Source organism: Anabrus simplex, chromosome 5, assembly GCF_040414725.1.
Source record: "Anabrus simplex isolate iqAnaSimp1 chromosome 5, ASM4041472v1, whole genome shotgun sequence".
Classification (NCBI taxonomy): Eukaryota; Metazoa; Arthropoda; class Insecta; order Orthoptera; family Tettigoniidae; genus Anabrus; species Anabrus simplex.
The window spans coordinates 24,089,278-24,103,272 of record NC_090269.1 but is presented as its reverse complement, the minus strand read 5'-3'; the positions used below and the strand labels follow the sequence as shown (position 1 = coordinate 24,103,272).

Genomic DNA, 13,995 nt, shown 5'->3' with positions numbered 1-13,995 from the left:
TTGGTTCTTTTGACAGTCGAAACTCAATATTAACAACTGAGGATCATCTTCTTTCAGCAGCTGGTAAAATGCCTTATCTCGCAATGAATGTGCTCGTTTTTCAGTGATGAATTTTATTTTCGCATGGGTTGTCTGAATGTTTTATTCTTTCAGTCAGCTACAAACATGTTGAACAAATATCCACGCGTGGAGAACCAAATCCTAGATTATACTTTCTGTTAAAAATGCTTCTAAAAATTGAATGGAATATTTTCAAGTTAGTGGGCTCCTCTTAATACATTTTCCACATTTTCTTTATAGACAATACACACGGGAGATATTTTCATCAAGATTTAGAAGCACAGTAGTGTGTGGCAGAGCACTGAAATTTATTAATGAAATTCATAACATTTTCCCTTCTGTCTGTAAATTTACCCCCTGATCTATCTCCTCCACGCCTTTTGGCATCTGGTCTTTATAAACAAAATTGTTTGCAATGATGTTGATCCTCTTTCTAGACAATTGCAATACCCCAAGAAAAGTTTTCAAACAAACGGGAACAAATCGTTTGAGCTATTATTTGAAATGAAGTATTTTGTTCTGGTTAATTTCTGTGTGTATTTATTTTGTGTAGATCTCCTTTCACATGTGTCATTTTCATATGCTTAAGAAGGAAGTTGTCTTGATACGGCTTATTTTTCTCCAAATAGAAACGCTCATTGAATTTCCTAATTTCTTGAGCAGTCAACGACTTGCAAAGAGAAGCCCCTTTTGTGTGATTACACGAAGGAAAGTCCGGCAGACCTTTGGATGCATATCTAGAATAAGATGAAATCCCATTAGTTACCGGTACTTGGTATGAATTATTGTGGTATTGCAGCACTCAAAGTAACAGGATACTATTATGTTTCACATTGCTGTAAGTATTTTTTCTCATTTCACTACGAAGTCCATACAGTTTCCATTTCCAATGAACAGCACTTCCAAGCTCAGAATTAGGCCTACAATAAATGAACTACTGGAACTTACCTTGCTTTCTTGGCTTTTCTCCGCATGCACTGTCCAGGTGTCCTCGATTTCTTTCTTGTCACCCCTCCAGCAGGTATAGGTGTCGCATGTTCTTCCATTTCACTAGTATTATTATTACAAAACTATTTCCCGTTATCAATAATTGCTTCACAAACACTCGAAATTAATCAAACCTATGTGCATTACGCCATCTTTGTTGTTGACATCATGTGACTCAGTATTCATGTCTCTTATTGGTGGAGAGGATAGTGAACCTTCTGCTGTACACTGCTGCATGGATGATGCCCCTTATGCAGAAAGACGTCGTATTCAATGTGTAACTTAACCAGGATGATGTCCCTTTTAACGTCCAATGCTACTGCAACAAGATGAATATTTACTTCCGCCATATGGCAGTGTCAATAAATCTTAATTGAAAAAAAGTGGATAATGTCCCTTTTGCATCTACACGCCTCATTTATTCCAATCTCACTGCAGAACCGTCGTGCGGGTAGATGACACTTGCACCTTGGTGCCTATAATTCCTATATCTGATCATAAGATATTAAGAAAGCCGAATGACCGAGATACGGTACTTCTTTCCATTCAACGTTAATTGGCATCGAATAACTTGTGAACTAGCACCGTCATCTATTGTACATGAAACACTTTCTCATAAAATATATGTATATACAATGTGTAGTTTGTATGTAAATCTACTTTAGAATCAATTATAAGTTCATGCATTCTATGCTAACAACACGCTGTGAACCTAATAGACAACTTGGTTGTTTTTACATGTATCTGCTAGTGTCATAATGTTCCTAATAGAGAACTTGGATGTTATTACATGTATCTGGTAGTGTCGAGTGTTCTGTTTTGTCAAGTAATAAATATGTAATAGAAATTATAATTATGTAATTAAGTGTGTTTTTCTTTATAATTAATTAATAGCTTCATCGCCTTCTTTACCCCTAATTATCCCCCGTGATACATTAAGCTATTGGAGTGGTTGGGAGAAATATGGCGGTCGCACGGATTTGGCCACACTGTACTGTACACTGTAGTACTAGATATCCTTTAACTACAGTAGGGCCCACGAGAGTTGAAGTCTGACAGGTGAGCGGCGAAAGCTGTAACTACGAAGTACGCTGCGTTGTCATAGTTACCTCCATTTGCGGTCTACCACCCTTTCAGACAGGCTGAGTGTTTAGTAAAACATGTAGGCCTAGGCCTAATGCAATTCATTTACCCTTGACCGGTTCTTAAGCTCGTGTTAATAATTCCAGCATTTAAGACAGAACACGGCATTATCGATATATATCAAAGATTTCATAATCACTAACAAAATCATCAGTTTCTGACAATAACCTCAACAAATGCACATGTTAATCACAGAATATAACAACACTACCCACATTGATAGTTTTTTATTATTTAACTCCGATTGTTAACGGTACCTGTACAATTCAGGAATAAACTACGGTATAATAAGCACAACAAGAAGACGATACTTCATCGAGAAAAGAAATCAGTCAGAATATGAATGACAAAGGCAACTGAGAGCCAGCCAAGCCACGTGGTGATAGCGTCCTAAAATGTTGCAACTCTGTTATCGTTGCCATAGCAACAGACCATTTTCGAGCAGCGTTAGTCAACTTTTTCTCGCCGGTGGCGCTAAACGTCAGACTTCAACTCTCGTGGGCCCTACTGTATATGAGATATAATATATTAGATATATATTATAGGTTGTAGGCTGCATATAAAATATTATCAACATTTATCAGACCATATTATATTACATAATCAAATTCTGGCCATTTTGACATTACAAACATAGTCCTACCAAATATACAAACCTGTGAGACGGCGCGTCTGCGCACATATAGCTGGCACACTTGTAAACAATCATGGCGGATGAAGTCACTTAATGTTGTGACATGATATAACCTTTTCTATTTGTTCTTTTTTGAAATTACATCACCAACTAGCCCCTGAATATTATAATAATTTATACCAAGTGAGAAGAATATAACGTAAATTTTACACTTTGTACTGTAAGTCATTTAACCATGAATTTCGTTCATTCAAGAAGTGCTTTCTGTTGTATATTTAAGAAGTTCAGGTATTTTCGGGAAATAAAAATGTTAGAGAGAAATATCTCTCAGTTCATAAATAAACCAATCATAGAAGAAGACTTTAATAACCCCAGAATGGGTTGCCTAAGGCCATCAACGCAAGGGAGAATTTTGCCAAGTCCCAAGGTAATTATCATACATTGTCTGGTATACGTTTTATATAAGTCTGCTTAAACATTCTAAAGCCTTTCGTGTCACTTTTCTATCTACAGATGTTTAAACATCTCTGTAGGGAATATTGTGCAATGTACAGCTTACTCCACCACACTGGAATGAAAGATCTTAGGAAAATTTCGCACTATCTCTCTACAAGAGGATTCCACTCAACTCCATCCTCTGGTCAGCAGCAACCCCAAGATAATAAAAAACCAGATAAGGATAAAGATGATGATGATGACAATAAAGTGTCATCTCTACTTGCCAAAGCTTTTTTGTGGATGCTGACAGCTTACATGCTTATAGCTGTTGTTTCTCTTCTCTTCCCTAGCAGCAACCAGCCAGAGGTAAATTATCCTATTGTTTCAAAACACTCAATTCTTAGTAGATATGCAAATTTATTTTTTTAATTTTTTTTAAATTGGATGATTAGTGCTTGATTATTGTGTTTTTATTTTTAGGTTATCCGGTATGTGTCATGGAATGAGTTTGTACATCAGATGTTGGCCAAAGGAGAGGTAGAAGAAGTGATAGTACGACCAGATGTTGATATTGTTACTATTATTCTTCATGATGGAGCAATTATCAAAGGAAAACGCGTAAGTATTAAACATATGGGCTATAACAAGGTTATCATGTATAGTAATTTTGTGCGCCCTGACGTAGACAACAAAGATCTCTGCACATGGTTGTGAGGGTATTTAGGGGTTGTAGTAAGGATGTAAAGGAGAGGGCATATAAGTCTCTGGTATGACCCAAACTAGAGTATACCGAGCTCGATAGCTGCAGTCGCTTAAGTGCGGTCAGTATCCAGTAATCGGGAGATAGTGGGTTCGAGCCCCACTGTCGGCAGCCCTGAAGATGGTTTTCCGTGGTTTCCCATTTTCACACCAGGCAAATGCCGGGGCTGTACCCTCATTAAGGCCACGGCCGCTTCCTTAAAAAATTCCTAGGCCTTTCCTATCCCATCGTCACCATAAGACCTATCTGTGTCGGTGCGATGTAAAGCAAATAGCAAAAAAAAAAACTAGAGTATGGGACCCTCACCAGGATTACTTGATTCAAGAACTGGAAAAATCCAAAGAAAAGCAGCTCGATTTGTTCTGGGCGATTTCCGACAAAAGAGTAGCGTTATAAAAATGTTGCGAAGTTTGGGCTGGGAAGACTTGGGAGAAAGGAGACGAGCTGCTCGACTAAGTGGTATGTTATAGATGCTGATTCCCATAGGGAATCTGAATTATTTGTTCCAAATGAGTAAATTTATAATACCAATATAAATTGTCCGTTACTGGACATTATAAATTTTCCAGCTAACTCATTCCTGGTTGCCAGCGTTTCGCCCCCGTGTGCTAGGTTGGGCTCGTCAGTTGGTACCTAGCACACCTACCAAGACACTGGCTAGTGCATACCGTAGAGGCCACTGCATAGGCTAATTGTAGCCACTGGCAGTGCCAGTGCACTATGAGGGACTTTGTCTCATTATCAAAAATTGATGCCTGCTTGGCCATCAGATGATATAGATGCTGATTCCCATAGGGAATCTGAATTATTTGTTCCGAATGAGTAAATTTATAATACCAATATAAATGGTCCGTTACTGGACATTATAAATTTTCCAGCTAACTCATTCCTGGTTGCCAGCATTTCGCCCCCGTGTGCTAGGTTGGGCTCATCAGTTGGTACTTAGCACACCTACCAAGACACTGGCTAGTGCATACCGTGGAGGCCACTGCGTAGGCTAATTGTAGCCACTGGCAGTGCCAATACACTATGAGAGACTTTGTCTCATTATCAAAAATTGATGCCTGCTTGGCCATCAGATGATATACAGAAATGCTGATTCCCATAGGGAATCTGAATTATTTGTTCCAAATGAGTAAATTTATAATACCAATATAAATGGTCTGTTACTGGACATTATAAATTTTCCAGCTAACTCATTCCTGGTTGCCAGCGTTTCGCCCTCGTGTGCTAGGTTGGGCTCATCAGTTGGTACCTAACAATGGAGAGATGGCGTGAGAGGACATCAGTAGGCGAATAAGTTTGAGTGGTGTCTTTAAAAGTAGGAATGATCACAATATGAAGATAAAGCTGGAATTCAAGTGAACAAATTGGGGCAAATATTCGTTTATAAGAAGGGGAGTTAGGGATTGGAATAACTTACCAAGGGAGATGTTCAGTAAATTTCCAGTTTCTTTGCAATCATTTAATAATAGTATAGAATTTCGCACAATGTGCATGGAATAACTTAATTAGTTTTCACAGAACTTTCTTAGAGAGGAACTGCGTCGATTACACCACAGTACGTGATATCTGTCACATGGCCGTCCACATAGTTCACACCGACACTGTATATCTGGGATGTGGAACTTCTTCATGCTACATACTCTATGGTGAAACCCATGAACCGCAAAGCGGGTCACTACATATCACAGCTCGTAGCTTGAGTCCATCCAGTCAGTCGACATCATTGCTTCGGTCGCATATAAATCGTCCCATATTTCATTCCGTTTCTCTTGCAGCTCGTGCAATAACTGGTGATAGGCCTCAGTAGATGGCAGATGCAACTGTATGCGAAGTTCTTCAATGTAGTATTCCTGCCGAGCCAGTACATACACCAGGCGGGAAGGGGTGAATTTTGAAAGATTCATAGCCTTTTTCAAGTACCTTGCTTTGAAGCTTTCTAATAGTTTCAGGTCTTTCTTCTTCAGGTGATCCCATATGCATTCCAAAGCATATGTCAAGACTGCTGTCACTTTCAGCTTAAATAGGTCCATAGCCGTTTTGAGCGAAAGTTTACTAATATTCTTCACTTCACTCATTGAAGCCACTGCAGATGCTACCTTCTCCTTTATATGTATGGTAAAGATATCACCATGGGTTTGGAATGTCAGACCCAGATACTTGAAGCTGTTCACTATTTGCAAGTTTATCCCTTCTAATTTGATTAGGGCCTACTTAGTTTGTAGCTCTTCTTACCTTTCTGAAGGTCATCATGACCGTTTTCACTTTATTCATTCTTAGCCCATTCTCTTTATTCCATTTCAGTAATTTGTCGAAGGCTACTTGTAACTGCTCAGTCGATTCCGAAGTTAGAACCATGTTGTCCCTATACATATAGATAGCGACGTTATTCATGCTAACTACTTGGTACTACATCCAGAACAGCTATGTTAAACGGTAGGGGGCTTAGTGGGTCGCCCTGCAATATTCCGTTTGTTTGTTCTAACACACTGGATACTGATCTGTTGTCGTCGATCTGGACCACGTTGTTCGCAAGAATACTCCTTATAAGCATTGCTATGTAGTTTTGAGGTCCAATTAGGGATTCTAGCTTCTCTATTATAAGCTTTCTGCTCACCAAGTCGAAGGCCTTGCAGTAGTCAATAAATATGGCATGTAATTTGCCACCCTTTAGTCTCAATGATCTCTCGATATCATTTTGTAGGCATTTTATGCCATCGATTGTTGAACGACCCTTCCAGAAACCAAGTTGTTCCTCAGGTATTCTCCTATCTACTAAGTCTGATAGTCTTTCCATCAATAATCTTGTCAGTATTTTAAAGCCTGCACATTCCGAAGCAGTGCCCCTATATGAGTTAGGGTCACCTGTGTCATCATTGTACTGCAGGCAGAAGCAAAAAAATTGTCAGAAAAGAGAATGGTATGTCATCTGTTCCTCTTTGCCGGATGTTCTTGGCATCATACTGGTGTGTACAGGAAAGAAAATGTGTCTTGAAAAATGATACAAAACACAGTTTGTTGTGTAACATAGCCAAATATTTGAGTGAGTATTTATGATATGGATGATTGATACCTATGTGCTCAAGATGTCCCTTCTCTCATTCATTGATGTATCAGGGCAATTGGAATCCTTCATGTCAGTGAGTTCATCCCTCCTCAATCCATTGATTCCATATTTGCATCATTGAGATGGTATTCAACCTCACACAAGCTACTATTCTGCTGTACAATATAGTACACTGCAAAGTCAGAAACCTTTTGATATAGCACCTGCACTCTTTGACAAAACATACTTAAGCTTTCTGGCCATTTAAATGGTAATTAAATAGGCTACATTTCCACTGTGTAATAATGGCTCTTTGTTGTCCCTTCTTATACTGCTGCCTAAAACCAAAACTGAAGCACAAGATATGCAACTGTGCTGTGGTGTTAATCACATCATTATCCTCCCATGCATGATCTATGTATTTCTACATGTCTGGTCATTCTTGTACATTCTTCCTGTTGTTAAAAAATTATTGGCCAACAGCACATATTTTAACCTTATATCAGATTATAATTTTATTTGAGAGTGATTTTGTTAATTTGGAGGTTTCAGTCAGAGAAAAATATTTTTTCTTTCTTTCCAGATTGATCATAAGACGTTTCACATGATCATAGTTGACATCAACAGATTCGAAGAAAAGTTACGAGAAGCAGAACAGAGGCTTGGTATTAAAGCTGAGAATGGTGTTCCTGTTATATATGAACGCAGCTCAGATACAGCTGGGAAACTCTTGGCTTCCCTTATTGTTGTGGGTATTTTACTCTCCCTTCTGTCACGCAGTCGTAGCATCAGACCACCAATCAGTATGGACACTTTTGTAAGTACTCTTTCTTTTTCTTCTTTTTGCAAGTGTTTTAACATTGTCCCAACCCACTTAGGACTTTTGGCAGTGACAGGATAGGAAAGGAGGTGGCCTTGGCCGTAAATGTATAGACTTAATTAATTTGCTTGGTGTGAACATGAGAAACCATGGAAAACCATCTTCAGGGCTGCCGATGATGGGGTTTGAACCCACCATCTCCTGAACGCAAGCTCACAGCTACAGGACCCAAGCCACATAGTGATGATGATGATGATGATGATGCTTGTTGTTTTAAGGGGTCTAACATCGAAGGTCATCGGCCCCAAGCCACATAATACTGTTTGTGTTTTATTCTCTTTTTGGTAAAGTAGATATTAAGATAATGTGAATTTTGATATCATTATTATAACCTGATCATGTTTAACTATATTCTTGAGTGTTTATTTTTATACTGGGAAGTTAAAGTTTAAGAGTAATAAATAAGTTGAACATCTTTAAACTACAGTCTGTTGAGGAGGTTAACATGCCATAACAGCATCTCTGAGAACCTTAAAATGTAGTTAGTTGGACATAAAAGCAATAACATTAATTATTAACATGGCATGATTAAAAGAAAAACTGTAAATTAATCAGTTGTTTATACCTCAAGACATATACGGTAGTCCACCTGGTGGCTAGGATTGTTAAAGTGGCAAGTCTTATTGGTCTCACTGGGGTTAGCTGATTTGAATTCGATTGGTGGCAAAATACCATCAAAATGTTGGCTAGCAGGGTAGGAGAGGCAGTGGAATACAATTTCTAATCACTAGATTGCATGCCGGAAGGCTGGTTTCAATTCCAAATCTCTCTGAAGTGTTCACATGGAGTGAGGGCACATGACGCTATTGCTGGTGATTCATCTGTCTTCAGCAGACCCCTTAGTGTTATTCAACAGTGCCGACTCCTGATTTCACTCTCTCCCTACCTCATTATCATCACCACTCATCCAAATGTGGAAGTCGCCGATGGGCGTCAATTAGAAAGATTTGTACCAGCCTTCTCCGGAGGCCACACATCACATCACCATAACACAGTATTCCAGTGCAACATGGTATGCTTTGATACTGTGATCCAACAAATTCTTGTTATCGTCACATAAATAAATATGGCAATGTATCGTTGATTAAATAGAAAAGACAGTACCATCAGGAAATCCAGATTTTTAGAAATATAATTTCCACTCCTGGAGATGTTCATAGTGCTGGAGCTCACTTGCTTACAATGGAAATGAATACCAGGCTAACTCCTAGGTACAAAAGGCTGTCCCCTCTACCCAACTTATTGCCAGTATTAAGGATAGTGGAAGCCTTTACCTTCCAGTTATCTATAGGCTTTTGTTATCCATAAAGAAATACCTTTCAGCTCTATCTGATGCTTACATGAAATAAATAATATCTAGAATTGTAACATATGGAAATCAGGTATTTTTTAAGGCTGTAAATGTTAACTGGTTGTTATCATATTCACCAGAATAATTATAGCAAATTAGGAGTAATATTTTAATGGTTAAACATTTTATTTTTATATTTTCAGACTCAGCTTGGTCGTGCGAAATTTACACTTGTAGATCCCCTAACAGGCCCAGGAAAAGGCGTTCACTTTTCAGATGTTGCAGGTCTGCAGGAAGCTAAACAAGAAGTGATGGAATTTGTGGATTATCTGAAGAGGCCTGAACATTACAAAAGTTTAGGGGCTAAGGTACAAACATTTATATTTAGATATTTGTAAACTATTAGCTCTTTACTTTTCCTTGACCTATAGGTAGAATCCTGCAAGGATGCGGATATCCACGGACATCCGCAAAGTTAGTGTCTTGGCAGATGCAAACTGTAGTTTTGCTTATAATTTCTAAATAATGATATTTATTAATTTTCACTCAGGTATACTCTTATTTCTGCTTGTTGTTATGCGACCTTTGATATTCATATGAGAATGGTGATATATAAAGAACTTTGGGACTATAAAGCTATAAAGCTGATGTAAGTCTAACTGGCTCCTTCCTGCAGTTAGTGGAAGGAAGGAAAAAAGGCTCCGAAGGAAAACTGTTCAGTATGTTGGTAGTTATCGCAAGAGAAAATCCCTCATAAACCTGTCACTGTAGGGGTACTGGTTTTAGGTATCAGGCCTATTATTTTATGTTAACAGTTATATCCATTTCAATGCCGTGGGTGTAATATAGTTAAATACCCACAATATCCATGGATAACCATTCGCGAATGCGGGTGCAGAACAAGGAAGTACAGATACTGAGAGGGTACAGATAATATTTTGTATGTCCATGCAAGGCTCTACCTTTTTTTTTCTTTTTAGCTAGTGACTTTACGTTGCACAGACACAGATAGGTCTTGTGGCGACGGTGGGATAGGAGTTGGAAGAAGTGGCCGTGGCCTTAATTAAGGTACAGCCCCAGCATTTGCCTGGTGTGAAAATGGGAAACCACTGAAAACCATCTTCAGGGCTGCTCACAGCTGCGCGTCCCTAACCGCACGGCCAACTCGCCTGGTAGGCTCTGCCTATAGGCATATAGATAGCATATTCCATCAGTAAGTGAAATGTGTGCAGATAATCTTGAATTAATTTATTAATATATCACTTCAAGATTCTGAGAGAAGTCTCGGAATGCTGTATTTTATAGTCATTGATTGTTTTAGTTTGTAACAAATCTTTTAGGATAAAACCCAGAACATTGAAAATCAACAGAATGCTCTTTTTTTTTATAGAACTAAAGGGGACTATTCCTCCAAAATGCCATTACTTCGCATTTCTTAAATAAAGTAAAATAAATAAATTATATTTCTAAACTGCATTATATATGTTGACTTGATGGTAGAAAATTTTTTATAATTTTTTCGAAAGTCAAGAGTCAGTTATATCACTTCATAAACTCAAAGTTACAGGCCCATTAATTTTCCCGCTGTGGACTACATTTGTCTTGTTTAAACTATCATTGACTTTTATAAGATTTAAAAATGCTTAAATCTTTAACACATTCACTGTTTATTTGTAGAGCATGACATACTCGCCAACCTGAGCGAAATAATTGTATGGACCTCTTTAAAAATTGTAATAATTTGAATTTTTGAATGTTGGCACAACAGGTTATGTCGAACTCGTGGACTTATCCTACTCACATGCCTGGTGCATGACCCGCACGGTGGTTGAAATCGAGAGGTAATACTGCTTATCAGGCGGATCATGCACCTGCTTTGTCATGTTTCAAAGTCCTTATTTCATATGACATAAAACCAAGTTTAAAAAGTAATTCTTTCCTCTTCTGAGGTTGGAAGAGAATAACAATAATTTGGATTCACCTCTCCAGTGAAAATCAGAGCTGGTAACAACAAATTAAGTCCCTTAAAACAATTATCTTCATAATCATCATCAGTTTGTGATCTTCATCATTGACAATCCTTGATAAATTTTGCAGTTGGAGTATTTTCTCACAAAATAAATGACAGGATCTTTCCATTATTTCCTCAGGTTCCTAAAGGAGCTCTTTTACTTGGTCCTCCAGGCTGTGGAAAAACCCTTTTAGCCAAGGCTGTTGCAACTGAAGCAAATGTGCCTTTCTTGTCTATGAATGGATCAGAGTTCATTGAGATGATTGGAGGACTCGGTGCTGCCAGAGTTAGGTAATTAATCTAATGTATGCCTTCTAATATATACGAGGCGTGTTTATTAAGTAAGTACCATTTTGATATAGGAAAAAGTAATGCACATTTCTAAACAATTCATTCTTTACATGTAAGCCTGCACCTTAAACCAAGCATGTTAAGGTACGTGTCATATCGTGAAACCAGCTTCTGAATTCCATCCTCATTGAAATCTGCCGCCTGATTTGCCAGCCACTGCCGCACAGTCGTTTTTAGATCATCATCGTGGCGCTGACTTCCTAAATGCTTTTTCAAGTGCAGGAACAAGTGGTAGTCACTACACACTAGGTCAAGACTATACGTAGGATGATCAAATTGTCCCCAACCAAATGAAGTAATAAGGTCTCTTGTTCGATTAGCCATGTGAGGTCGTGCATTGTCATGAAGCAAAAGAATCCCCTTGTGAGGGCCATTTTCTCCAAATCAAGTTAAACCAGATATAAAATAAACCAGTTTAACTTTAGTACTTAGTTTAAACCTGCATCCATTTTCTCCACCAATTTCTGACAATCGCTTAGTTTAAACGACAGCTCGCCTGTTTAAACTAATGATGTCAAGTCTGCGCTAGCATTGGCTGCACTGAAAGAATAGTCGAAGGCATGGTTGATTGGAACTGGCCAATCAGAGCCAAGTAATTCAATGACCAACATTTTTGTATTAATATCAGCTGTTTGTGGCAAATTAATGCTATCGTATGTAGTGAATAAAGTAGAATTTCAGAGGAATATTAGCTCTACTGATAAATAAAATTGTTTACATTTGTGCGAATTGTTGTGTCGTATAATTTTACCCATTGTTGTCTACAATTTCATGGAGAGCACTTTTAATTCTTTTTTTCTCTATCATGCTTTACCATAAACAAGTACCGTGGGCCTAATAGGCCTACATGTTTTTTGATGTCTGTATTGTCTTGTGGAACACACAGGAACGTTGAAATATTAAAATCCTGGTCTTTTAGCAATATTGCTTTCCTCAGAAAATCAACATTTAGAGTAAGTTATATGAATTTCAAGTAAACAAATTCCAAGCATGCTCGAGATTTATCCTCTTTTAAAATCCATCGCCCTTGACCGGGATCAATCTCGCGAATCTCAGATCCAGCAGACAGACCAGTGAGGATGTATTATTTAGAGATGTATTTCTTGATTCCATGCTCGTTTATAACATAACCGGGGCCAATGACCTTCAATGTTAGGCCCCTTTAAACAACAAGCATCATCATCATTATAAAATAACCTAGTTCACGGTATGTAGTAATGTATGCATAATACTCTTCTCCCTGTAGCATTAATATGTATGTTGCTGGTAAGCTGGCAATAGTTAGGATGAAACATTCTTAACTATAATTTATTTTATTACTAGCAAGCATGAAACACTTTATTATTTTTCTGATCCCATAAATATTTATTGAATATAGTTTATATTTTCTTAAGAGCAGTTGCCTTAAATATGACAAAACAAACACATTATGTAAGTCGTGGAATATTTGATCAGATTCCGAAAATCCTGATTGCTAGAAAATAAAGCTGTGGTACTGTACTTACCCTTCTGCAATGTAGTTTTCATAATTTCAGTATTTCTCCGCTGAGTGGAACTCATTCAGTCTACAGCATCACAGTTATTCAACATTTTCCGAGTGTAGCCTGTCAAGAATAGGTTGGAAGAACTTGGAAAGTATCAGATTGGTTATCTGAGCATGATCACATTCGGGACATTTAAATATTCCGTTAAACTTTGGGGCTGCAAATGACAAGAATGTTTCTAAGATATTTTCCCTTCACAGTTTATTTTGTGCTCCATCTGGCTGTCAGGTCATCAGCCCAGAGGCTGGTTGTATCCTCAAATAGCACTACCGATGGCGACTCCAAAATGAGGCGTACTAGGCAAGATGGGGAGTAAGGTAGTAAATGTATTGTAAATGTAAGGAAGTTACTCAAAGGAAAGGCAAATTTTCTTGAGAAATACCATAAAGCCCCCCGATCTTGATAATTACTTAAACATTGTGAAGCACTGTTACTAGCACAAGATGATGTTCTTGAAGGTGGACTCTTTATGACCGTATGTCCTTCCTGACGTCAACCACATCAGAGGAGATAATGAGATGAAATGAATGACGTGACATATGATAGTATGAAGGGAGCGCCGTGCTGAGTGGCTCAGACGGTTGAGGCACTGTCCTCCTGAACCCAACTTGGTAGGTTCGATCCTGTCTGAGTCCGGTGGTATTTGAAGGTGCTCAAATACATCAGCCTCATGTTGGAAGATTTACTGGCATGTAAAAGAACTCATGCAGGACAAAATCCCGACCTTCGGCATCTCCAAAAACGGTCAAAAGTAGTTAGTGGGACATAGAAACAGTATTATTATTATTATTATTATTATTATTAGGAATGGGAAGGGTAAGGTCGGTGTCAACATAGCCTGCTGCTA

General features: G+C 38.2%; 1 protein-coding gene across 1 annotated transcript in view; it reads left to right on the top strand.

Moving 5' to 3' along the window:
* The first annotated feature begins 2,899 nt into the window (after positions 1–2,899).
* Positions 2,900–13,995, top strand: part of Spg7 (Paraplegin) — a 44,472-nt gene continuing 33,376 nt past the window's right edge. Inside the window, exons 1-6 of the mRNA XM_067147907.2 lie at positions 2,900–3,251; positions 3,338–3,628; positions 3,743–3,880; positions 7,655–7,888; positions 9,446–9,610; positions 11,393–11,544. Coding sequence (XP_067004008.2) covers positions 3,060–3,251; positions 3,338–3,628; positions 3,743–3,880; positions 7,655–7,888; positions 9,446–9,610; positions 11,393–11,544 — 1,172 coding nt within the window. The 5' untranslated portion in view covers positions 2,900–3,059. The remainder of the gene's footprint in view (positions 3,252–3,337; positions 3,629–3,742; positions 3,881–7,654; positions 7,889–9,445; positions 9,611–11,392; positions 11,545–13,995) is intronic.